Source organism: Acanthochromis polyacanthus, chromosome 1 (assembly GCF_021347895.1).
Source record: "Acanthochromis polyacanthus isolate Apoly-LR-REF ecotype Palm Island chromosome 1, KAUST_Apoly_ChrSc, whole genome shotgun sequence".
NCBI classification, from domain to species: Eukaryota; Metazoa; Chordata; class Actinopteri; family Pomacentridae; genus Acanthochromis; species Acanthochromis polyacanthus.
In genome coordinates this window covers 4,679,802-4,705,131 of record NC_067113.1, presented here as the reverse complement: position 1 = coordinate 4,705,131, position 25,330 = coordinate 4,679,802, and the positions used below count along the sequence as shown (strand labels likewise).

Genomic DNA, 25,330 nt, shown 5'->3' with positions numbered 1-25,330 from the left:
TAGAAATGTACGCAGAATTCTACTTGTAGGGGGGTTGTAATTATTCATTGTGGATTTACTGATGATCTGGTGCCCTGGTAGTTGAGATAATGATGAGTTGTCATTTTGTCATGATTCATTGCACATGGGTTGGTCACTTTGCAAAAGTGAACCAAATACACACCAAGCAATACTCAGTGAGTATCTGCACAATTTGAGAATGGGTTTTGAAGGCCTATATAAAGGCCCAAAAAAGGCCACCACTGTTAGTCCAGTGAACAGCACTGGGTATGGTGGAGGCCGGTTTGAGCTACAGTGACGTAGTCAGGCGTATGGGCTGTTCCCAACCCACAATCAGAAGCCTGGTCCAATGCATGCGCTGACAGATTGCTGCCTGCATCAAAGCAAATGGAGGCCATACTCGGTATTGAGTGTTGTGACTTTGTGTTTGGCAGGTGCCGTTTTCTTTTGTGAAATTCTTTATTTTGAAATCATTCTTGAAATTTTAGATTTTTGTTTCTGTATGCCAATATGCTAAACTAATTATTCATATGAAGAAAATCCAGTTTCAGGCTTCAAAATAAAAATTATGTTGAAAAATATGGTCTCAAAGTTTCTACTGACTGTCAGTGTACAATCCCTACACAAACAGACATGGCAAGATATGTCAAAATAAGGCATTTACATTTCATTAAAATCTAGATCTATTACTGTGCACAATCCAAATTAGCATTTGTTTCTACTGCTAGTCATAAGCCCCTTTCAGACATGCAACATTGCTGGGTTATTCAACCTCATTATGTGACGGCAGTCTGTCATTTAAGCCCCTTTCACATGTAGGTCACTTATCCATTAATGGTCCTCAAGGCTGCATTCAGACACACCACCCACACTGCTTGAGAGTGCAGCACGAGGCTCGCGATATTTGCCATTCACGTGAGACTAATCAATACACCTAGATTTTAGAGGAAATAGTGTCAAACATCCATCCATCCATTCTCTAGACACTGCTTTATCCTCACTAGGGTCGTGGAGGGTGCTGGAGCCTCTCTCAGCTGACTCGGGCGAAGGCAGGGGACACCCTGGACAGGTCACCAGTCTGTAGTGTCAAACAGCTGGAAGAAATATACTTCAGCTACGTTTAACATCTTGTGGGGAAAAACACTCAGATTATTATAGATTGATTGTTGGTGAGTATCATTATTCTTTAAGCTGTAATTGTGAAGCAAAGTGTCTGAAAAAGGTGTGCTGTGATTATTGGCACACAAACTGTGTATTAGGCATCTCTGTGATGTTTTCGGACAAATACTGATGCTGAAATGCGGAAAAATCATTAAAATTTCTTCACACAACTCAAAGTACCGCCACTTTTTAATATGATGGCTCAGTTCATACTTGTGCCGTGCTGAAAGTTGGAGGTCCTGCCTAGTAAGATCACTGCCGTGACTTTTATGGATAAGCGACCAAGGTGTGCATTCACACGTGCAGCCGGACCGTTTACTTGTCATCAGATTAACAGAATAGAGTGCATATATGTGATAGGGGTGGCAATGTATGGTGCAATCTGTAAACACATGACACTATATCTGGCAGGCTGAGCACATCGAGTACCTACTCCAGAAAGAGGGTGAGTTTATGCTCACAGTCAAAGGAATTCAGCAAAACCTGCTAATCAGAAGAGAAGGCTTTAAGGAAAGGGTGGCTTAGAAAGCCTGGGGCAAATATCAGCTGCTTTAGGCAGATGTCACACTGCTTGACAGGTATCTGAGATAAAATAGAACATCAGAATTAGCACAATATAGTCACTTCCACTGCTAAGATGACACAACTTTGGGTCCCTCACAGGTCCATTTAATCCTTAAGCTACAAACTGATATCAATCAGAGACTGAAACGTTCAGCGTGTGAGATTTTGAGCACTAAAGTAGCAGCAAACAGCTTTCTGCTACATAAAGACAGAGTGGGGTAATGGTGTCTTTTCCAGAGACTGAAGTTGCAAGTCCCCCTTTGTATGTTGGAATCAGAACTTCTCTGCTCTGTATCCAGCTGTACATGCATGTAAGTCCGTTTCTGCATTTCTAACAGCCCTTTGTTCTTGTCTGAGATGCTGGAGCTCCAGTGGCATCCAGTGGTTGTGAATGTTATATACAGCACCATTAAAGTTAGAATGCCGTTGCCACAAACATGTACCTCCAAAAATATCACACTACTATTAGTTTATAATTCATTACAAAAAACAGACTTTCAAATATACTGTAAAAACTGTAATCGCCACATAACAATTCAATTCTAATGTTGTGTTGATACCTGTTTTGTAGCAAGTCTTATTTTCTCATGATAACGAACTTTACCAAACTGATTCTTCTGATCCATCACAGAAAAAGGCAGTGCTGAAAACACTAGAGTAAAAGCAAAAGCAGAGACGTGTCTTGTCTGCTGCAGCCCATCGGTCTGTCCTAGCTGTGGTGCTGGTTCTGGCTCTTGATCAGGCTCAGTTTGCTCTTCAGGCCCTGGCAGTAGGCTGACAAGTTGCTGTTTTCCTCCAGCAGCTTGCTATGTTCCTCGATGAGTCGAGATGAAGTCTGCTGCTCCCTCTGCTCCTGCTCCAGCTCAGACATTAGCTCCTGTCTATATAGAAAGAAAAGCAGAAAGTATCTACTGATATAATTACATCATCATCAATTTTTAACTTGAGAGGAATTAGTTACTATTTTGCTAAATATATGGTTAACATTGTTGGAAATACACGTATTTATATTATTTTGCTTTCTTTGTGTTTGTGAGATGAGTAGAAACAACAGGAACCAGAAAGACAAGCTGACCTAAGTCAAACACACTGGAATGGGGGTAACTGATCTATTATACTGTATGCAAAGAAAAATGTAGAAATGTAAAAACAACAATTTGCAGTTTTAAGGGGAGGTACGTGCTAAAAATAATCGCAGTTCTGTTATCATAGTGGGGCCATGTAGTACTACTGTCACTGTGCATGCATAGACCAAAACCAAAGTCTTCTGACTGTGCTTTAGTCAGGGACACCACACAGAAACCGGGCATGTGGACACACTGTAGTTTACCAAGAAATATACTGTGTAACAGTTTTTACAAGGAAGTATACAAACACATGGACTCAAAGGTAAAGGTAATGCACAATCAGAAGATTGAAAGAAATCATGATATGAAAAAAATCACAAAGATCATACGATGAAGAAATCTAATGCTAAACTCTAAACTCTGGGCAAGGAAAGCGGAGACATTGTGAGGTTTAAATAATGACTACGTGCAAAACAGGACACGCAGAAATATAGCTTTGTTGGTCATAAAGTCATGAGATGGTTGATGTGAATTTGACTACACAGCTTGAAAAGGAGAAAATCAGATCATACTTGTAAGACAGCTTATTTGACAAACCTTTCATGTCTCAGTTGCTCGTGTGTTTTACTCTGTGCAGTTAGCAATAAAACTACAAGGGGACTGAAAATTGCTGACAATGATCATTATCTTTCCAGAATTGTTAGTATAGTTCAGTGAGTGTTGAACTCGATCTAGAGAAACTGATATTCCATCATCCTTTTGCTGAAATTTGAAAGTAACTTCAAAATTATTTTCTTCTTGGTTAGACAATTATATTTACAGCATTTTCCTTCAAGAGCTTACAACAAAAAAAAATTGCAAACTACATAAACTGAATATCGGTGACACTTCATATGTGACTGGTATACAAATGAAAATATCTATACCCTAAAAAAGAAAGCTTAGGAGTCCACATTCAGTCATCATACACTCAAATGTATAACCAGCAAACCTATATAGACAGCGGAATAAGAAAAGTTTAGGCACACCCCTGTGACTCTGTCGTCACAGAAAATAATCACAGGGGCATGCCATTCATTTTCTAGTAAAAGGAAAGCACGGAGATATTTTCCAGACAAAGATTTTTAGTGTAGCAATATTAAGTTGTTAAACAATAAACGGGTAGAAACAAAATAGAAAAGAGGTATGATGTTCTGAAATGGTGTCTGCTACTTTTCATTGACATGTTAATGAAGAACTGATCAAACATACAAGACCCCTGTGTGAGGTGAAGTTACCGTCATGACTGTACAAAAATAAATATTGCTTTCAAAGATCGCATGGAAATCAATGATGATGAAATGGATTTAATAGTAGTTGAGTTTGAATTCATTCTGAAATCATGTGTATTACTACAAAATCCCAAAACATGTATACAGTTCAGTTGTTAATGGCATACAACAAGCGCTTGTACTTACTTTGTCCGAACAAGGTGAGCAATCTCTGACTGGACTTTAAGGTACTCCTGAGCCACCCTGATGTGCTGCTCAAATACAGCCATGGACTCCTTGGAGTTTGGACATGGAGCAAGAGGCTATAAACAAAACAACAGCTTAGTGATTGAGCATATAAAACTGGTCATTGGGTTTCTGTGCTCCCATGGGTGGTGTAACATCCTTAATTAATGTCTGTTAAAAAAAAAAAAAAAGAATTCACGAGTAGAAACAATGTTTAACTCAGAAAATTCTGAAGAAATTTGTGCCAGTGCACCTTCTGCTGGTTGATATGTCCTGCTATGATCATACTTAAGGTATCATTTATATAGTAAAAACGACATGCAGCTCCTAGAAATCCTTAAACCACTGCTACATGGGATGATATGGAGAGCCTAAACACTGTATGGCTTGTGGATACTGGTCTGGGACATGTTAGAACATGCATTAAGGCTTTGTTGATTTATCTTGAAGCTCCTGTTAGATATGTGCTGATAGAGGACACTATAACATTACAGATTGCTGATGGAGGCAGCCATTTTTGTAATCCTTCTTTCTTAGTGTGGTATCAACAAGCCAACTACCTGTTGGTCACTGGTTGCTATGGTGATTCCCGTCTTTCCCAAGCATGGGTGCAGAGAGACGGCCGACAGGCAGACTAATGATTAGCCCCTTGAACAAACGGTCACAGCTCAAAAAATGTAAGCTGTATTAATTAATTAATTAAACTACCAATGGAAGAAAGAGGATGAAAATGCCTCCATGTCTATGCATATATTGTTCAAGTAGAGGAAAATTTGTGAGAAGGAGATAAGGATAACCACACTTATTCCAAAAAAATTTTTGAGTAAAAACTTTGCAAATGTAACATTATACGTGATGTCACTAAACAAAAAGTCTGAATTTTACAAAAATTTCCAGAAAGTTAAACTGTTACTCCGTAAAACTACAAAATATTTTTGGATGGAGATGTCTGTGAAGTTTCTCATTCATCCAGGTCATGGTTATCCAAAGTAGTTTAAATCAATCCACTGGACTTTAAGAAAGTTCCTTGAAGACGTTTCACCTGTCATCCAAGAGGCTTCTTCAGTTCTGGTGGTGGTTGGTGTTGCCTCAGCTTTTAAATCTCTGTGAGGTGTCTCCAGGGCTATTATTCCAACGACCAATACCAAGACTCATCTGACTACTCAACGATGGTCGTTGTGAGTATCGGTGGGGGTCGTTGAAATGCACAGATGTCACTGAGCCCTTGTGGGCTAATGTTGGTCATTAGCATGAGTCTGCTGAGTAGCTCTTCTGGGGAGTTTTGAAAGGACCTGATTGTAAATTGGCGAAAGATGATGACGCAGACCACCCCCCCTGTTCAGAGATGGCTTCTCTACTTTGACATGGATGGCTTCTTTCACTCCTCTCTCAAACCATCTGTCCTCCCTGTCCAAAATCTGAACATTGGTGTCCTGAAACGAGTGTCCTTCTTCCTTAAGGTGAAGGAAGACTGCTGAATCCTGTCCTGAGGAACTGGCTCTTCTGTGTTGAGCCATGAGCTTGTTAAGTGGCTGTTTGGTTTCCCCTATGTAGAGATCTGAGCATTCCTCGCTGCACTTAACTGCATACACCAGGTTGCTCTTCTGGCTGTGTGGTGTGGGGTCTTTTGGGTGGACCAGTCTTTGCCTGAGGGTGTTATTTGGCTTAAAAAAGACAGGGATCTGGTGTTTGTTGAAAATCCTCCTCAGTTTTTCAGACACACCAGACACATATGGGATCACTATATTGTTGCGCCTGCTCTCCTTCTCTAACGTCTTACTGGGTTGTTCTCCTTTCTGGATCTTGTGTGAGCCTTCACAAAGATCCAGTCAGGGTATCCACAAGTTTTCAGTGCCTCTTTCAGGTGTTTGTGTTCTTGTTCCTGGCCTTGGGTACTTGTGGGTAACTTGTCAGCCCTGTGTTGCAGGGTCCTGATGACTCCTAGCTTGTGCTCCAGTGGATGGTGAGAGTCAAAAAGCAGGTACTGGTCCGTGTGTGTTGGTTTCCTGTATACCCCAACACTCAGACTTCTGTCCTCTTCTATGCGGACCTCACCAATGTTCAGATTTTGGACAGGGAGGACAGATGGTTTGAGAGAGGAGTGAAAGAAGCCATCCATGTCAAAGTAGAGAAGCCATCTCTGAACGGGGGGGTGGGGGTGGGGGTGGTCTGCGTCATCATCTTTCGCCAATTTACAATCAGGTCCTTTCAAAACTCCCCAGAAGAGCTACTCAGCAGACTCATGCTAATGACCAACATTAGCCCACAAGGGCTCAGTGACATCTGTGCATTTCAACGACCCCCACCGATACTCACAACGACCATCGTTGAGTAGTCAGATGAGTCTTGGTATTGGTCGTTGGAATAATAGCCCTGGAGACACCTCACAGAGGTTTAAAAGCTGAGGGAACACCAACCACCACCAGAACTGAAGAAGCCTCTTGGATGAGAGGTGAAACGTCTTCAAGGAACTTTCTTAAAGTCCAGTGGATTGATTTAAACTACTTTGGATTTTGTATGGAGACAAATTACATTCAAAGCCTTGCGACTTGTATCATCCTTTGATACCCAGCGTGGGTCAGGAAATACCCATTTTTCATTGGATTTGGGTCACTTTTGACCCATCCTATGCATCAAAATGTTACATTTTGAATAAAGTGTCTACTGTAAAATATGCCAGAGCTACAGGGTTTTCCAAAGATGGCTGGGGCCAGTTTTGCCAGTTATTCAGGCGTCTTCCTGTTCATTTCAATGGGGATTTTGAAAGTTTTTTCACGAATTTCATACAAACAGTATGACAAACCAAAACCAAGAGACACTATTCCTTGTCGAGCAGTTTGATATATAATTTGTATGGGTTTTCTCAGGACGAGTAAGGTGCCGAAGTATTTGTCATCTGGTCTGTGTCCATTTCAACCAGAGGGATAAATCCCAGCTGCTAACACCGTTGCATCCCCTTCCAGACAGGAACTATCACTGTAAAGGCTGTGCCCAGTGCAATAATACAACAAAAAATGATTACTTTTTTCATCCCTGGACAAGTAAGACATTCTCCATCAACAGTGTTATCACCTGCGTGTCAACATGTGATCCTAATGTTACCCCTGTGGTCTTTCCCATGTCAGGAAAACTTCCAGAAAACTAAAACAGAGTGAACACAAAGCACTATGGTTGACCTGAAGTTAGACAAGTCACTATGCGTCACAAAAAAAAACCTGATCAGAGTGCCCAGATAGCTCAACTGGTTAAGCTGGTGACCCATGAACAGGAGCTACAGTCCCCGACACAGTGCCTGAGTTCGATTCCAGCTTATGGCCCTTTGCTGCAGGTCTTCCCCCCATTCTTCTCCCTACTTTCCTATCTGCCTCTCTACTAATCTGTCTAGTAAAGGCCAAAAAGTACTTTAAAAAATAATTCTCATCATAAACGTCCATCATGATCATTCATTTTTTACCACTCCACATTATGTGAAAATAGAAAACACTGCCAGATGAAGCTAGCAAGCAATGTCTGAATTTGGACTGTTAAAACTGCATTTGACAGGTAACTTTGCATTATCCTTTCCTCTTTAAGACCATGTGTACAGTGACAGTGACTCTATGAATATTTCAGGTCAACTTAACTAATACTATCGTAAAGTAGTAGTAATATTACATATGTGTTTAACTACAAGGCATCTAAGCTGTAGTGCTATACTGTCAGGTTAACGCGAGAGATTTTTGTTTTCCTTTCTAGAGCTAATGATGTGGTACCAGTGTCAGTGCTTATGGAGCCACAGTGTGTTGAAGAGTTCTGTCATCACACAGCAGGAGATGTTACACATTAAAAGCTGGAATAGGCAGAAATCTAGAAAAGAGGAAAAGGAAATCTCATTCATAGAAGCCGAAAACACACAGCCCTGCAGCTTTTCCCTGCAACCAGACAAACATGTACTTCAAGCTAAAAGACGACAAAAAATTATGCTTTCAATTATCCAAACTTTGTGCTCCCAAAGGAAAGTCCTAATCCACTGTGTCACCACATCCAGGGTCTTTGGCAATATTTATACTATCTCATCAGATAACCGAGAAGCCGTGTGACTGACTGAAATCTCCTGGAACAGGCTAGATTTTCCAAAACTTTAAAATGAAGAAAAAGGGAAGTGCAAAAGTTCTGTTTTGTTTCCATCTGAACTGAAACGTGCTCAAAGATTAGTACGGAATTTTTGTCCAACAAAAAACACTACTTCACTTTCAATTTGAAAATGTGGCAAGATATAAGCCAGAGATAGTTATGCAGACTGGAAATCCTCTGGCAATACTTCCACACTGCAACAGGTTCAACTTACAGCCATGGCCATAAGTTTGGACACAAGTACCATGACGCTTGTGAATCTTAGAAAATACCACAAAATTGTCACTTACAATACAGTACACAACTCCTGAGAACTATATTAAGTTTCATATTTTAAAAAAAAACATCAAAAGAGTTTGGTGTCATTTTGTTATTCTTACCAAATTCGGTTGTGAAAGTACTGCATTTTTTTGTTATTTTCTTCTAATATTATGTTTTGGGAACAAAGTTGTTCCAATTGTTGGAATTTATTGATAATATTATATCCCTTGTTGATTTGTTGACTAATTAAACTGGTGCTGTCAAAAAATATTAGTTATGTTCTGTCATAGACATCAAAACAGACATAGTAAGTCATGCTGTGTCCAAACTTATGGCCATGGCTGTAATTTTAAAACTGATATAGATGAGGGGAGTTCGCTCTTAAGCGTTTCTTTGTTTTGATAAACTAAACATGCTGAATACCCAGTTGAAGGGAAATTCTGTAACCCAAACCAGTTGAACTTGGCAACCAATGCATCCACAACAAAAAGCTTTGCAAAATATTCTGTAGGTTCTAAATGAATTATTTTAATTGCATGAATGAAATTGTCATTTTAATTTAGGTAAAGACACAGTTTAATAAAAGACAGTGAACAGTATTAAACTTAAACAATAAGGTTTGGCATAGAGTAATTCATATGACTACTCTACAGACCCTTGGTCTATTTTATGTTAAGTTAGAAAATAAATGAGTGATCATATATGTTTTCAGTCAAAAAAAATCCCCATTGTTTTCAACATACCTGTAACTGGTGATCAAGTTTTAGGTACGCCATGGGAATGGAGCTGTCAAATCCATTGGTAGCTAAAGACACACACATATATATCTGTCATTGTCATGGTAAAGGAGCTGCTTAGTGTAGAACAAGCATATGCAACCTGCACAAATACACACTGGCAGGTAGCAGTATATTGACCCCTGGTGGTGTATAGTGGGCAGTGCAACTTGTACATCAGAAGTTTTGACACGTTTCAGTAAGATTTGTTATATCCACTTTGATAAAGGGTTGAATGCAAGAAATTTCTTCAAGGGTTAAAGAAATATTTATGGCACATTTAGGCATATAACAGTTTTCTCTGTGATCATCGCTCATTCACAGAATGAGGTCCTGTTAACATTACAATTTTAATCCCTTTTTAGACATGGGATACCCGACAATGGTTTCATCAGTCTGTTAAATTCGCTGCATTCAGTCATGCAGCCAATGTTTGCTTTTCTCTTAACGCTCCTCACAGTTTTATTCACACATACCCCCAACAGTGGGACAATGAATTCTCCATATCAGAATTCATTTAAAATTACAAGTAATTCATGAAGTTATCAGAACTGTTGTTTCATGTGTGCAGATTCAAGCAGCTCATGTGGATTCTGCTGCTAAGTGATGCTGCAGGAATTTAATAAACAGAAGAAAAACTCCCTGTGATGTTTATTCTACAATTTCATATAGCAGATGCTCATATCTAAAGCATCGTACATCTGAGAGTAGATAGTTAATTTATTAATACTGGTGCAGGAATATGGAAAAAGCCTTCCCGTTGTCACTTCACGCAACTCAAAGTGTATCACTTTTGTGTGTCTTTCCATTAATGTGACTAGGTTCAGTTCAGACTTGTGCCGTGTTAAATGTGATTTGGAAATATTACTGGGTCTGACCTAGTGACATTTATGGAAAAGTGACTAAAGTACGCATTCAGATGTGAAGCTGACATGTTCAGCTGCCTATTAACAGAACAGAGTGCATGTCTGAAAGAGGCTTTAGTGAGGTGCTTCAGATGGGAGCGCCGTGAACAGTAATGACGTACTGTAATGTAAAATGCTGCATGGTATTTAATTCTAAAGAAAATAAATGAATAATAAAGTCACTGCTATTCAAAAGTTTTGTCCATTTTGTCCTTTCCCCATGGCTCATAAATTGACTAATATTGCTGTTAGTCCTGCAATTACACAGCACAAGTGAAGATTCTTAAATCCTCTTGACTATTGAATTTTAGTTCAGAGGATAAAGTATCGAGGATCTTTGCATTTCTACAGCAAAATTTTGTTGGCACTTTTTAAAAAAAACAACAACACAGTATAACACACAACAACAAACAACTTTACAAAAACAAGTATTAAAAAATAAAAATAAGTATTTAAAAAGGTGTGGATCAGTCTTCACTTGTCTTATGTCAATGCAAAACAGTAAATTTAGTCTTCTTATCAGTCTTGGAAAAAACAGCTAACTGGGCAATGTATGACTTATCCAGATATATGCCAGTGAAGGAGGTGACCTCCTCTTATAAAACACTGTACAACTGACAACTTTGTGTACTGCTTTTGTTAGCCTGATAGCCATACTAGCTCCTGCAGTGTACATTTTACAAACATGCAATTCTCTCCCTTCCTTCAATTTGACCAGGAAAGTAAGTACAATGTGCCAAGTGGATTTCAGCCTGATTGCAGCTCTAGTATTAGTGATTAAACTTGTGATTAGGGTTCCCTACCAGTAGTGCTCAAAGTCATCCTTAGCTCCGACTGTCCAGAGGAAATTACAGGGCTGGTGGAGTAGGAGGAGCTCTGGGAACGTCCTGGCTGATTGTCTACACTGGACATCCTGGAAAGATCGGTACGCAATCCAGCAGTCTGGGAAGAAAGAACACCATACTAAAGTAGGGTGCAACAAAACAGTCCTAAAATATGATCGTGTACCTTTAATTTTAAGGTGATACTACCTTTGAGGGTTTTAACTGAAGTGGGAATTTAGACTCGAAGCTTTTCAGGGTTTCGTCTCTGCCAAGTGAGTTCCTGTGCTCTGTGTTGTCATCACTCCGGTTACTGTTCATGGTGCAGTCCGCATACGAGCCTGGAAACAGCGAATAATGACTCATGAAAACGCTTTGTCTACCTGCAACATACAATGATGTAAAAAAAAATGTACTGACTTCAGTGTTGACCATATACATTTTCAGAAAGTTGACAGAAACTATCATGCATAAGCTGTGGAGCAGAGACTCACCTGTGCTTGTAGCTGATGAGGAGCCACTTTTGTTGGCTGCAGACTGGTGAGGGAGGTTGAGTGGTTCATCAGAACCTGGGAAGTACTGGAAGATCCACACATACCACTCAGCTCTTTTAAAAAGACCTCAGTGTAACCTGCTTCATAAAGCCTCATTAGAAGGGAACATTTTCAAAAGGCTATTTGTTGGAGGTAAAAACAACATTAACAAATTTAAGAAATAATTTAACTTTCTGGAAATATGCTCTTAGTCTTTGTTTTACTGATATAAGTGAAGAACATTTATTTAAGCTACATCATCAGCTAAAATACCACCAGTTCAAATAAATATTTTCTGGAAATCATCTTTTATTAGGGATGCTTACATAAGTTTCACCTAAGTTGACATGGAAACTGATGATTCAAGTCTAACCTGGTCCTGGTCAGGCGAGTTCTCATTTTAAGCTTCACCTCAAGTTAAACCAGCCAAATGCAAAGTACTACAATCTGTCTGTGTTTTTGTATCTTTCTCCTGCTGCACTGGGAACACCAGTTTTCAAATGAAGCTTAAACAATCCTGTTGAGCAGAACAAAAGCGGGTGGTGAAATGTGAACAGATACTGTCTGGTAAACGTCGCATTTCAAATGACAAAATCTTATCAAAGTCACTGTTTTCAGTTTCCATCAGTTTTTGAGAAGTCGAAAAGTTTTAATTGTGTTCATGTCATTTTATTTATCTTCATTTTGTTTCTTGATTATCATCCAGTAACAAGTTCTGCCCAGTATGCCAGTATTTAAATTTATTGATTTCAATCAAATAAAATATGTTGCTTATGTCTTATGGACATACTTTAAAGTTATTTTTAAGTCTCTCTGAGAAGCAATAGGAGTGGCCAGGTGCACCTGAGGCCGCTCTGCAAATGACATGGAGCTTAAGAGCGAGGCCGCCTTAATCACTGCTGCAATCAGCTTGTGGACCGTGTGGTGTTGATGCATCCAGACACATGTGGTGCTCTCCCCACCTATAGACTGCTTTGGCCTTTTTCTTAGAAGCTGCTTTAATTTGAAATATAGCTTTGCTTTAACTGTAAAAAAAAAAAGCATTTTGTTACATAACCAGTTTCCTCTTCCTTTAACCTGGCTTTCAGAACATCATTTGTTACTCTCCTAATCCCCTAGTTGCATGGGGATGTAACAAAGTGCACGCCCATTAACAAAGACTGCCACACCATCGTCAGAGTTCACAAGGACAAATTATAGGCTAATCATACCTGGCTAACTTCTTCCTTCTAAACTTCTTCCAGCATGTAAAGACAAATCATTTCAGTCCTCCAGGGGGTCACACTGTGTTGCATGTTCAGATCCCAGCAAAGAAAACAGCGACACTGCACGCTGTCAGTCAGACTGTCAGTTTCTATTCTAAACTTTCCACCACTGTTGTGTTGATCCAAAGCTGTTGCTCACCTTATTTTCAGGCCCCAGTGGTCATGTGTCAGATTGTGTTTAGTGGAAATGTAGAATTATTTTCTGAGAACGTAGACAAGCTCCCAAGAAGTGAGTAGACATGTCAGGTAGCCACAATGCACAGAGAAAGGTATAAGCATATCCGGCCTCGTAATTTTTTCTTCATGTTTGTTTCCTGAACTGTGAATTAATTTATTCAGAAGAGGAAAAAGAGAGAGGAAAAACACTCTCTAAAACAAGGCATTTCTTAGCCTAAATATCTTTATTATCCTGTCATGTCCTAGCCAGACATGCATAGTAGCTTGTGCTTCCTTCAGGCCATATTCATACAATTGGGACATGCTTGTAGTGTGAAATGAGCTGCCATCTATTTGCGTGCTCTCAGTGGCTCAAGCTTTGTTCTACTCACACAGACATAAGTGACATAATGGTGTGGATCAGAATGGCCAGAAAAGCATGTTGGGCCTGCATACAGCAAAACGTGACCAGATGCAGTAGGACAACCCCAAGAAGACATGGGTAATTCAGCTGGAACACGCCAGTGTAAGACAGTCGTTTTAATCGAAGGGATCGTTAATCGTTTTAATCATTTTTTCTGAATTCGGAAACCACCCCTGAACACCCACGGGATTCTCTGAAACCCACGTTTTCTAGCCATTTTTGCTGAAATTTGCCTTTCCCAATTTCCCAGCTCTCCTCCACCTGGTCCAGTCTGCTGGCCACTTTAAAAACATGCAGTTTTGGGTAATTGTACTCGACCGGCTTGAACAATTATTGCAATAGTTTTACATGTTTACACAGATGCACACATCTGACGAATCGCAGTCTGTAATTATATATTATATTATTATTGCCAAATATTTTCTTGAAAACTGCAGAAACTATTTTTAATGTCACTGAGAATCAGATTTAATGATTTTCAATGCGATTTAAGGCCTTCATTTTCGCAAAATCAACTTAATGACTATTAATGCTTTTTAATGCCCTGCAGAAATCCTGTTTTTCTCCACTGATTTTTTCCTTGAAACCCAAGTGCACCTGAGTCAATCAACATTTACAGTGAAAACTAATTATTGTAGAGCATGCTTACAACTAACTTTCTAACAACTCAACCTAGATTTTCAACAGCTCTGCGTTGCTTTAATTTACTTTAATGCCGGTTTGATTTTCAAACACACATCTATATTGTGTATACAAACGACAATAAAATCAGTTTGTGGATTTACAGTAGAGTCATGTGGTGGGATTATACCTTCATGAGGTGGCTCATGGTGTTTTTGACCTCATTCATGGATGGTCTCTGGCTGGGTTCTTTGTCCCAGCAGCGGGTCATCAGAGTCTCTATGGGCTCTGGAAGATCTTTGATCAGAGGAGGTCGTGTACCTGTGTCACAGTAAGCAGTCAGTCGGTCATTTAGGGCCCTGTTGATGAAGCTTTGCTGAGGACAACAATATTTGTTTTACTGTCACTACAGCTGAGAAGTCAGGATACTGTAACAATAATAAAGTAAGTCCGGTCACACTACACTTAAGGGCTGTACCACAAAGCAAGTTTGACAGAGCAAGGCTTCCTTAATGTGAGCCTGCAGAGCAACATCCAAAACCCCAGTCACAGATAATGGGTATCACAACAGTGGATCTCACCTTTATATGTCAACCTTGGCTTTCTTCTTCAGATTCTGTACTCTTTCATATAAAAATAGGTGCTTAATGCCTTGTGTGACTCTTCTTCTGCACAAAATTCAGGCTCAACAAACCTCAGTAACCCACTAATCTTGCTTCGTAGTACAGCCCTCTGTCTAGCACAGTGACTGTATTCATTTAGGCTACTTGCCCCAATGTCCCTTTTTCAAGACAAGAAGCAGCAAGGGCTGAAAGTGTTAATACAAAACATCAACACATTTGCAGAATCCTCCAACAGTGGGAAATTCATGTTTTTGTAAAGGCACTGAAATCTCTCTAAATCCTCTGTGGGCAATGAGCAAGATTTTAGGCCCAGTTGAGGCAGAATATTACTCACCTCTGTGAACAGCCCACATTATGCAGAATGCAGAGCCACCAATCTCATCAAAGGGTTTCTTGCGTGTGATGACCTCCCACAGGATAATGCCCCAACTGAAGACATCACATTTTTCACTGTAGTTGCTGCCTGAGGAATGTACACAAAAATTGTAGAATAAAGTGAAGCTAAGTGGGTAATGCTGTCAAGATATAAACCAACCTGGTGGGCGCTGAATCAAATTCTACAGATCGTATTTTAGCACTATATGCAAGAGGAAAAAGGCTATATCCCACTGCTACAGGAGAAAAAATAGGTGTAGAGGAAAATGACATTAAGTGCAGTCATTAATTAACAAACTGTGAGCTACAACATTGGATTTCTGTCTTTTCAACAGCTGTTCCACAAAAACAAGCTTACAAACAATGAGAGAGAATGAACCACACAATTTCTGAATACTTTAGCCAGACAAGCACAACCTTTGGAGAGCAAAGCCATTAGAATCAATTCTAGTTGTGCCTTGCCGCATTTGTCATCCTTCAATTCTAATATATTTAATAAAAAGACTTACAGATCTACATACCAAGTGTGGCAAATAAATATGTATCTAATCAGTCTTGGAACAGGCTCCAGAATGAAAAGAATACCGTGTATGGCTGACCTTCAAATACCTCTGGTGCCATCCAGGCTGCACTGCCTTTGTTGTTGGTCATGTAGGTCTGAATATCACAAGCTGTTCCAAAGTCACATATCTTCAGCACAGTACCACGGGCTACAAGGAGCAGACTGAAACAAAACAGTGGACACGGATAAGAGACCTTCCTTAAAGGGAAACTTCGTTTTTTTTCAACCTGGGGTCTGTTTTCATATGTAATTTCATGCATGTGAGTGATGGAGAAATGAATTTTCGACATAGCTCCAGTATTTAGCCAGGCAGGCAGCTTAGCAGCCCAGCTAGCAGCTCAGCTAGCGAAAAGTATGGCAAAATCACGCGATAGCTCGCGCCAAAACCGAGCTATCGCGAGATTTCGGAACAAGATTTGCTTTCTAGCGTCCTGAGATTTGGATACAGACCACAACAAAGAGCGATCGCCAGGTAATGTGGAGGTTTTCGTTCACTTCTCATCTCTAGTATGTTGTGGGACACTCGTTGAGACTATCCGAGCCGGTAAGTGTGGGGAAAAAAGCACCTTAGGGCGGACTTTGATGCGGGGGGGCCTCTTGCCCCATACTTTTCGCTAGCTGAGCTGCTAAGCTGCCTGCCTGGCTAAATACTGGAGCTATGTCAAAAATTCATTTCTCCATCACTCACATGTATGAAATGACATATGAAAACAGAGCCCAGGTTGAAAAAAAAGGAAGTTCCCCTTTAACATGGTACATACTATAAATATTCTGCGGTACTTAAAACAATTTTAGTGAACGAAAAGAGAGGAAAAACTAAATACCTTTGAAGATATTTACTCATAACCAAAAGCAGAGAACAATTTAGTCTCCCATAACCAGACCACTCAGACTTGTCATTCACATACCTCATTCTGTTGTCATTCTGTTACAGGATAAGCAAACACTCTGGCTTGTTTGTATTTCAATAAAATCAATCACAATTGTATTGGGCAAGCCTAAAGCCATGTGTCCACTAGATGAGATTGTCCCGGACTGCAACGCACCGCGTCTGAAAATCGCATGGACAGTGGGCGGTCACTAGCGGACCACAACATTGTCACATGACAGCGCTGGAGCAACAGCAGGCCACTACGTGGTCACATGACCGAGCTTTCAGCTTGATGGTCCAGTAGGCATGTCGGATAAGCTGCAAACTTTCTTTTATTTCGAAAACCCTTCAGTGAAAAGTATTTCTGAAAGCATTTCAGGTGAGAAATAAGCTGTGCAGCAGCTGAATTTGTCCTCATTTTAGGCCACTAACGGCTAGTTTAGAAGTTTGAAGAAAGTTTGACGATGCGTGGGATCTCTGCACGCCACATCGAATAAAGTAGAAGTAGAAGTCCAGTCCACTTTATGCAAATGAGGATCGTACACACTGGATCACAAGTGGAAACGCACCGCAGCCGGACCAGCATGCCACATGCCGTGTTTCCAGATGCGATCTGGTGTGTTTACCCGGATTGCATCGACTGATTCAGAACAGTCAGGTGTCAACGAATGGATAAAAACCTCTAAATACCCACCTATGTCTTTGTAATTCTAACAAAAGTCCTGAAATGTGTAATTCCTGTCTGTTTTGCTATGAAGAGTCTTACTTCGGTGGTTTGAGGTCCCTGTGAATTAAGGCCTTTGGCTTCATTGCATGAAGATAGGCAACCCCTTGGGCACACTGCAGACACCAGCTCATTGCATGGGATGCTGTGTAGTGGGGCTGTGGATCTGCACTGTGCAGGACTATGAGAGACAATGGAAGAGAGAACCAAATAATGAAACAACAACGGAATGTTTTATTGTACAAACACACAAATGACCACACCATTTCTATGTAAATCTGATTTGTAACGTATGTGAATGACATGTTGTTGCCCAGTGCATTCCAGCTGGGTTTATATTGTTACCAATATTCATTATCTTTTCACTGGCTATGCTTAACTAATGTTGTTCTTTTACTTTTGGCTTTTCCCTTCAGCGGTCGCCACAGCAAATCATCTTCTTTCATCTAACCCTATCCTCTGCATTCTCTTCTCTCACACCAACTAACTTCATGACTTCTTTCACTACAACCATAAACCTCATCTTTGGTCTTCCTCTATGATGATACTCTTTTATCATACATCTCACTTGAAATATTTTTCCATCCGTTACAACCTGCTTGCACACACTGCTTCATCCCTCTTTTTCTCATTCTCCATTGCTCTGGAGTGTTGACCCTAAATACTTAAAATCCTTCACCTTCTTTATGTCTACTTCGTGTAACCTCACCCTTCCACTCTCATTCACATACATGTATTCTTTCTTGCTGTGGCTAACCTTCATTCCTCTTGTCCAGGTCATACCCCCACCTGCTCTCACTGCAGATCACAATGTCATCTGCAAACATCACAGTCCCTGGAGATTTCTCTCTAACCTCATCGGTCAGTCTGTCCATCACCACAGGGAACAACAAGGGTCCAGAGCTGATCCTTGATGCAGCCTCACCTCCACCTTGAACTCCTCTGTCACACCTACAGCAGACCTCACCACTGTCTTACAGCCCTCATACATGTCCGGCACAAAAGAAAATGACACCTGCACACTTCGCCATTCCTCAGGCATCTTCTAAGATCTTGTTGAACAACCTAGTCAGAAACTCTACTGTGATCTCTCCTAGACACTTCCATACCTCCACAGGTATATCATCAACTCCCTTTCCACTCTTCATCAACTTTAATGCCCTCCTCACTTCACCCTGAACTAAACTTTGCTACTTCTTGGTCCCTAACGGTCACCTCTTCTACTCTTTGTTCTCTTTGATTTTCCTCACTTATCAACTCTTCAAAGTACTCTTTCCATCTTCCTATCACACTTCTGGTGCAGGTCAATACATTTCCATCACGCTTCCTCCTCCATGTTTGACAGTTGATGTCATACACTGAGGAACCATTCTTTCACCTACTCTGTAGTATACGAAAATCCTACATGATGAACCAAAGATTTAAATTTTTGATTCCAGAATTTTTATGTTACAGGATGGGGAAGCAAAAATGTCCTATTGACAAATTTGAATGCCCTGCCAAAAACAATAATTAAAATCAAAGTTCCTTACCTTTAACCAATCTTTTTAGTATTTGTCAGACCTTGGTGCATTGTGAAGTGAGCAAGCAACAAGCAAAACGCAATAGGGTTTGTGATCTCCTGGATGCCCAAATCCCTCAGAAGGACATTGCCAAGATTGTTGGCATCAGTGAGAGGACCATTCGCCGCATCCAGCATGCCAGACAATCCAGTTTAGGCACCAAGAGATCTCCAGATGGTCCTGGGAATCTTGGGCTCAGATGGCAATAAGATGCCCCCCTACTTCTTCAAGCCAGATCAGAAAATTGGGGCTGATGTGTACTACAAAGTTCTGAGATACACTGTTTTGCCCTGGCTGAAGGCCACCTACCCTGACAACAACTATGTGTGGCAGCAAGATGGGGCTCCTTCTCACACATCAATCCAGGTCCAAAAGTTCTGTGAGTAGAATATGGCGAACTTCTGGCCCAAAGGCATTTGGCCCCCGAGCTCACCTGAGCTAAACCCCCTGGATTTTTTCTGATGGGGTGCCATTGATTTGAGGAACAATGCCACCCCTCATGCCAATATGGATTTACTTAAGGCTGCATTCTCCAGGGAATGGGAGGCCTACCCCAAGGAGGATATCAGGAGGGTCTGTGTCTCTTTCAGAGGCTGTATCGAGGCCTTCATCATGGCTGATGGAGGACATATTGAATAAACATGTTCAAGAAATCAGTTCAAAATTCCAAAGAATAAAAAAGTTATACCCATTTATAGTTGTTTTTACCTGACAGAACATTTTTTGCTTCCCCACCCTGTACACACACACACACACATATATATATATGTATGTATACAGAGAGGCAATTTCAACATTAATCAAGGACTTTTTGTGGACAATAAACTAGTTATTATTTTTGATCATGGTGAACATAATTAAAAAAGACTTTCTTCTAGACAAAATAGGACTTACGGTTATATAAAGAACCACATTCTGCATACTCCATGACCAGACAGACCTGAGAACACAAATCATGTTATGTTAAAAATGAAGGCATGACAGTGATGCTGTGGAATCTTCTAAAATCACACACCCTTAACGTCCAACGTCCTGCAAATATCTGACAAGATATTCATGCCAAAAATAGCATGATGAGCTAAAGTAATATGGTTTTTAACTCACATTTGTTTTATTTATGCTACTGTGTTTATTATACATACACCAATATTCTGTAATATTATGATTAACTTCAACAACTTCACTTCATATCCATAAATGTGACATGGTACTAAAATATCTGAAATAATGTACTTTTTTCATCATATGACTGTAAGTCACGTTACTATTTATTTTTAGTTTATCTGAATCTTTTATACATTCCTGTGGAGTTTTTACACCCTTTCCTTTTACAAGGTAATGCCAGGTAAATATTTCATTTTAAAAACTGCATATTCTGAGCTAACCTAACAACAGCTGATCAAAGTGTCCAAACAACAAACAACCCAGTTTATTTCTGATTTAATAAACGCTGAAGCTGAAAGCTCAGGACTCAACGTGAGATTGACCACAATATAACCAAATGTTTAACTGCAGCATTTAAAAATGTGACTCTGTGACAGGTCACTTGTCTGTCTGGATCCTACAGCTGTCTCATGTAATTAACTATGAAACGGCCTTGAACAGCTTAAAACTAAACTGTTATTCCGTGTGTGACAGTTCACTTTTCTGATGTTACAACATATAAACCTACACAGTAAGACTTGCTGTCAGATCCTGGTTTCAAGTGATCCGCTCTCTATGTCCTGTCGGTGATAAGTTACAATTCAGGAAAATTTACTTTAAGTTACTGCCACTGATGTTACATGTGCAAATGGCGCAACTCTCTTTCTTTGGAGACACACATCTGGGTCCTGCTGCTGTCTGATGCTGCATGTATTAAACTCGGAGCTAACAGCTTCAAACAGCTGGAAGAAACAAACTTCAGCTCCTGTTTATGTCTTGTGGGGAAAAAATTTTTGATTATAATCATTATTGTTGTTAGTATCATTAACCAATGGCCTGGTGGTGTCTGTTTTCATCACAGTAAGTTTTTATTGTTAATGGCTTTTAATTTTGTTGCCTAATAGATTTTAAATTGTAAAGCAAGGTGCGTGGAAAAATGTGTTGTGATTTTGGCACACAAACTGTAATCTGTAATGTTACTGAACAAATATTAGGGCTGAAATGTGGAAAAATCTTTCCCTAAAAAGTCACTTCCCACAACTCAAAGTACAGCTGTTTGTGCAGAGCGCATATGTGAGATGGACTTAAGTTTGGCACGCTGCACTTACTAGTGCTGCATGGTATACTAACGTAAAAAGGCTTGCAATACCATTGAAAAACGTACTATGTCCCATTTTATCCATACCACTAGTTTAGGATAAATGACGGTGGCCTATAGAAGCTGTTTCCTATCAGCTTCCTTGATGTGCAATAGTGGAACACTGTGTGTGTAGCACTGTGCTTCCATTGGTTGCATGTATGTTGGAGTTTTCATGGTGACAAAAAAGAGACATGATTGCAAATTAAGTGCTCTGGCTGACAGTCCACGGATTGTGCACAAAGCAGATTTTGTGCACTGACTGATGCTTTATGTTTAGAGCATCAATCAGAACAATCCCACAGACAAAGCCCATCTTTAACCACACTGTCAACTTTTTTCCACCATCACAATGTGTCAAGGCACTTTATGGCAATGATCACCGTGTGATTTGTCTTGATAATTTTAGCTAATTTTCTCCTCTAGGATGTCAACCTCAAGAAAGACTTCTTCTAGCCCTAGTTCAGTATTAAAATACATGAACACAACATGTTCCCTCCTGTTCTTTTCTGGTTTCTTTTCACATTTTCTGCTGCCTTGCAATGATTGCAAAATATTGTTTCTTTTTTTTTTACTAACTAATAAAATAAAGCAATAAATTTTAAGTTCCCAGTTCTGGTATTTATTGCTCCACTACTTTTCCTGATGTTTGATGTTCTTGCTGTGGTATTGGTACTGGGGTCAGTACGTCATATTTTTCTAAAAGTTCATGCCTGGCCGTATCACACGTGCCAGATTTTTTCTGTGCATACATGCACAACATTGGTCACAGATTTTTTCGGAAAAGACAAAACATGGACATTTTTTGACCAAATTTGAACCGTCACATAACTGGTTTGTATTATTGTGTCACAGCAGGATTGTACTATCAGGGAACATTTGTGCAAATCAATGAGCCTACAAATTTTCAGGACTCTAGTTACATTATTTCTCAAGCTATGGCACATGAAACATTGCTCCACAAATTGAAGCGAAAAAAACAACACAACAATCAGCATGACCCCACCTCTCTAAATTTTTTTAACTCAAAAACTAAAGTTACCTGTGACCCCAGATACTGCAAACTGTCAACTCAATGAATATACAACACTTGGAAAAAAAAACAAACATTCAAACTGAAGATGATCAGGCATGAGGCATTCAGTGAATTGGGGAAGAATGACCCAGTGAGATATTTAGCGATAACTGAACTAATAATCTTGGTATCATGAAGCATTTATTCCCCACTCATAGACACTTATCAGCTGTTCCACTGAAAAACCTGAACAACCACTACCAGCACTTCCTAGAAAATAACTGAAGGTTCGAGGCAAATCATTCAATAGTTCCAGATGCCTGATGGCAATGTAAAGGAAAAAGAAACAAAAATTACTGTTAAAAAAATTAAAATGAATGCATTCATTCATTTTTTGACGGTGTTACATCCTAGAGTTAAATCAAACCTTGGTATTTAGTTCTGAAATTCATTCAGGATGTGGTTTGTCCTTTATCACACACATCATGAGAGGGGCACTGATCCCAATGAATCTGGTGTTGAGTGTTGCATACTCACTGGATTGTCACAGGAGCCATACAGTTTAACAATGTTGGGATGGTTCACCCTGGATAGCTGGCGGAGCTGTGAACAGACAACAAATGGACACGTGGGAAACAATACACACTGTTAATGAGCTGACCAGCACATCCTTAAAGTCAGAAGATTCATTGTGTGCATCAGCTACACAATTAGGGTAGCCTGCACCAAAAAAGATAACACACTCCATATTCCCAGATGTATCGTACTCAGTTTACTGAATATTTGATCATATATTTCCTGAAATAAAATTACAAATTTTGATCATTATATCCATTTTTGCATGAAGAGGTTATTGTGTTCAGAAATATCACATTTCTGAGGACACTGGCTATTTTTTTCAAGGGGAGAAAAGGTGTTTGTCGAAACTCCTCATTTTAAGCTACTGAAAATATTGTTTTGGTAGTGGTAGTAAATAAAATATAGACAGGCTGAGCTTAAACAAGGTTTATGTTACTATTGCTCTTAAAAATGTATCCTTTAGTATGATGAGGTCTAACATGATTCCAGGTCTGCACATTTCCTTTTAAATGGCTGCACCTAGAACCCAGCAGGCCACAGGCACAATCTGTGGTCATTAAAGGTGAGGAGTGTTTCAAACTGTTGAAATAATTCCCAAAGCAATAGGCTGGGTTTATACATTTACCATTAGGAACCTCGTATAGGACCTTTGTCTGACCCGGTGTTTCACAGATCTAGTCTGAAACCTGACAAATTACTCACAGACTCTTCTGGGTTATTCCAAATAATATCAAACATGTTAAGTTAAAAGTCAGATGGTTATGATTATCACACTACAGCCAGAAGCAGCACACACGGTTGTCAAACATAGCTAAACATTCTATCTGTAAGAGGTTAATATTAGTCACAGACATCAAAACTGTTCACATCTGACCTAGAGTTCTTGCTGAAGACCCATGTTGTTTATTTGCATGTCCCAAACTATTTTCTCATCCAGACTTGCTTAGGCTTCTGCTTTGATATTTTTAGGTTTGAGATCATGCAAGGTGGTGCTCTCCTCCTTCAAAGCTCTCTGCCACAGTAATCTCACAAATATCCTGCAGTGTCTGATGACTTTAAAAAAAAAAAAAAAAAAAAAGTCATATCTGAAGTTTCTGTATGTGATGTAAACTGTTTTTCAAAGTTTCTAAGGACTTAAAACTCCATTGTGAGCCTAGCCTTTAGTGCCAGAATATAGTTGAAATGGACCACAAAGCAAACCACATGTAAAACTGGTTTCACACTGCACTGCACAAAACAGAAAAACAAACGTGTTTACAATACCTCAACAAGGAAAGCATTCCTTTCATTGTCACTCTCAATTGTCTTGATTGCTACGTCCTTTCCCTTCCATACTGCTTTGAAGACAACTCCAAAAGTCCCTCTGCCAACAGCCTGAAGACACAAAGCATTAGAATACAGTCCAGCTCCACATACAGTTCAGGATAGGAAACATCAACAGGGAAACATGACATACCCACATTCAGTATGAAAACAGGAACTTAAAATATTGCCTTTTCTTATTTTATAAGACTAGACTGCAATTTTACTACATCTCCACTTTCGCAAAAAGCCTGGCCTTTAAAAAACAGGCCTTGTATTGAGTGTTAAAATCCAACCGAATGATGTATGGCTTCACCGTTTACGCTGGTTTGGTTTAGAAACGCCTCACTACTGTTCTTTGTCTGAGAGAACAAACCTTGCAGCTGAACAAGCAGACCAGATATCCTCTTAGTCGGTGTCTGTCTTTTATTTCTGCCTTGCTCCTGGACCAAACCTTGTCCCCTCCGCTGCTGACCGAACGTTGGTTCCCGTGTTGAGCCGCGGTTGGAGAGTAAACTTACCGCTTCAACTTGGATGTCTTCATGCTGGATGTCTTCAAACACACAGCCAGCCGGAGTCTCGACCATCGCGGCAGAGCAAAGCCGGAGTTAAAAGCCAAAGTTGATCTTGAGCTTGTCCTGCCAAACTGTTTTCATCTGTCGCTGTGAGTTCAGGAAGTAGACACCAGCAGCTCGCGCCGCGCTGTTGCTTGCACATCTGTGAGCTCGTGAACGTCGCACCGCCCAGAAAACTGCGCAACCGAGTTGTCCCGTCCACTTCAGCCGAGATGGGACAGACTTAGGACTGCTTCAAACACTTCATCTGTAACCTGCCGTACACATTATTCATTCTATCATGAGGCAGTTGACTACTAAACAAACGGCTGCTGATTTGCAGTCTTGAATGTTGCTTTGTTTTTGACCGCGGGGAAGATTTAAGTCGGTCGTTCAACAGACATTGACTATGAAGCCCTGAATTCATGTTTAAAACTGCAAGAGGGTAATGCAAAAGCAGAAGAATGGTCTCATTAATGGGATTTTGACTTCTCAAAAGACAAGCATTATAAACTAAAATTGTTTAATCAAGAAATGTATATATTCAGTTGTGATGTTTAGTGGTAAGGGAAGGCAGAAGTGCACTAAGGACTGTTTATTATGGTGTACCTCAGGCAGCACTGGATTATGGATGTGTTCTATAATGCATTATTGTTATGCACTGGACCGCTGAAAACTACATCAGCACTACAGGTTGAAAATGGGAGAAATGGCGATGG

General features: G+C 40.0%; 1 protein-coding gene across 1 annotated transcript; it reads right to left on the bottom strand.

Annotated features, from left to right (window-relative positions):
* Nucleotides 1–1,648: 1,648 nt before the first annotated feature.
* LOC110967874 (mitogen-activated protein kinase kinase kinase 7-like) lies at nt 1,649–24,856 on the bottom strand. The gene is made up of 14 exons (XM_051955725.1): nt 24,579–24,856; nt 24,019–24,129; nt 22,714–22,779; nt 19,775–19,820; nt 17,361–17,499; nt 15,761–15,885; nt 15,121–15,249; nt 14,354–14,484; nt 11,659–11,743; nt 11,375–11,505; nt 11,147–11,285; nt 9,406–9,467; nt 4,250–4,365; nt 1,649–2,606 (listed from the first exon to the last, which is right to left on the bottom strand). The coding sequence occupies exons 1-14, from the start codon at nt 24,642–24,644 to the stop codon at nt 2,435–2,437; spliced, it is 1,518 nt and encodes a 505-aa protein (XP_051811685.1). The 5' UTR covers nt 24,645–24,856; the 3' UTR covers nt 1,649–2,434.
* Between the last annotated feature and the right edge of the window lie 474 nt (nt 24,857–25,330).

Bases quoted from the DNA above. Each gene is read 5' to 3' on its own strand.
- LOC110967874 (XM_051955725.1), bottom strand. From the start codon at position 24,644: ATGGTCGAGACTCCGGCTGGCTGTGTGTTTGAAGACATCCAGCATGAA. The intron at 24,130-24,578 runs GTAAGTTTACTC...TTGTGTCTTCAG, and splicing joins AAGACATCCAAGTTGAAGCG to GCTGTTGGCAGAGGGACTTT. The intron at 11,744-14,353 runs GTATAATCCCAC...TGGATCTTCCAG, and splicing joins CCATGAGCCACCTCATGAAG to TACTTCCCAGGTTCTGATGA.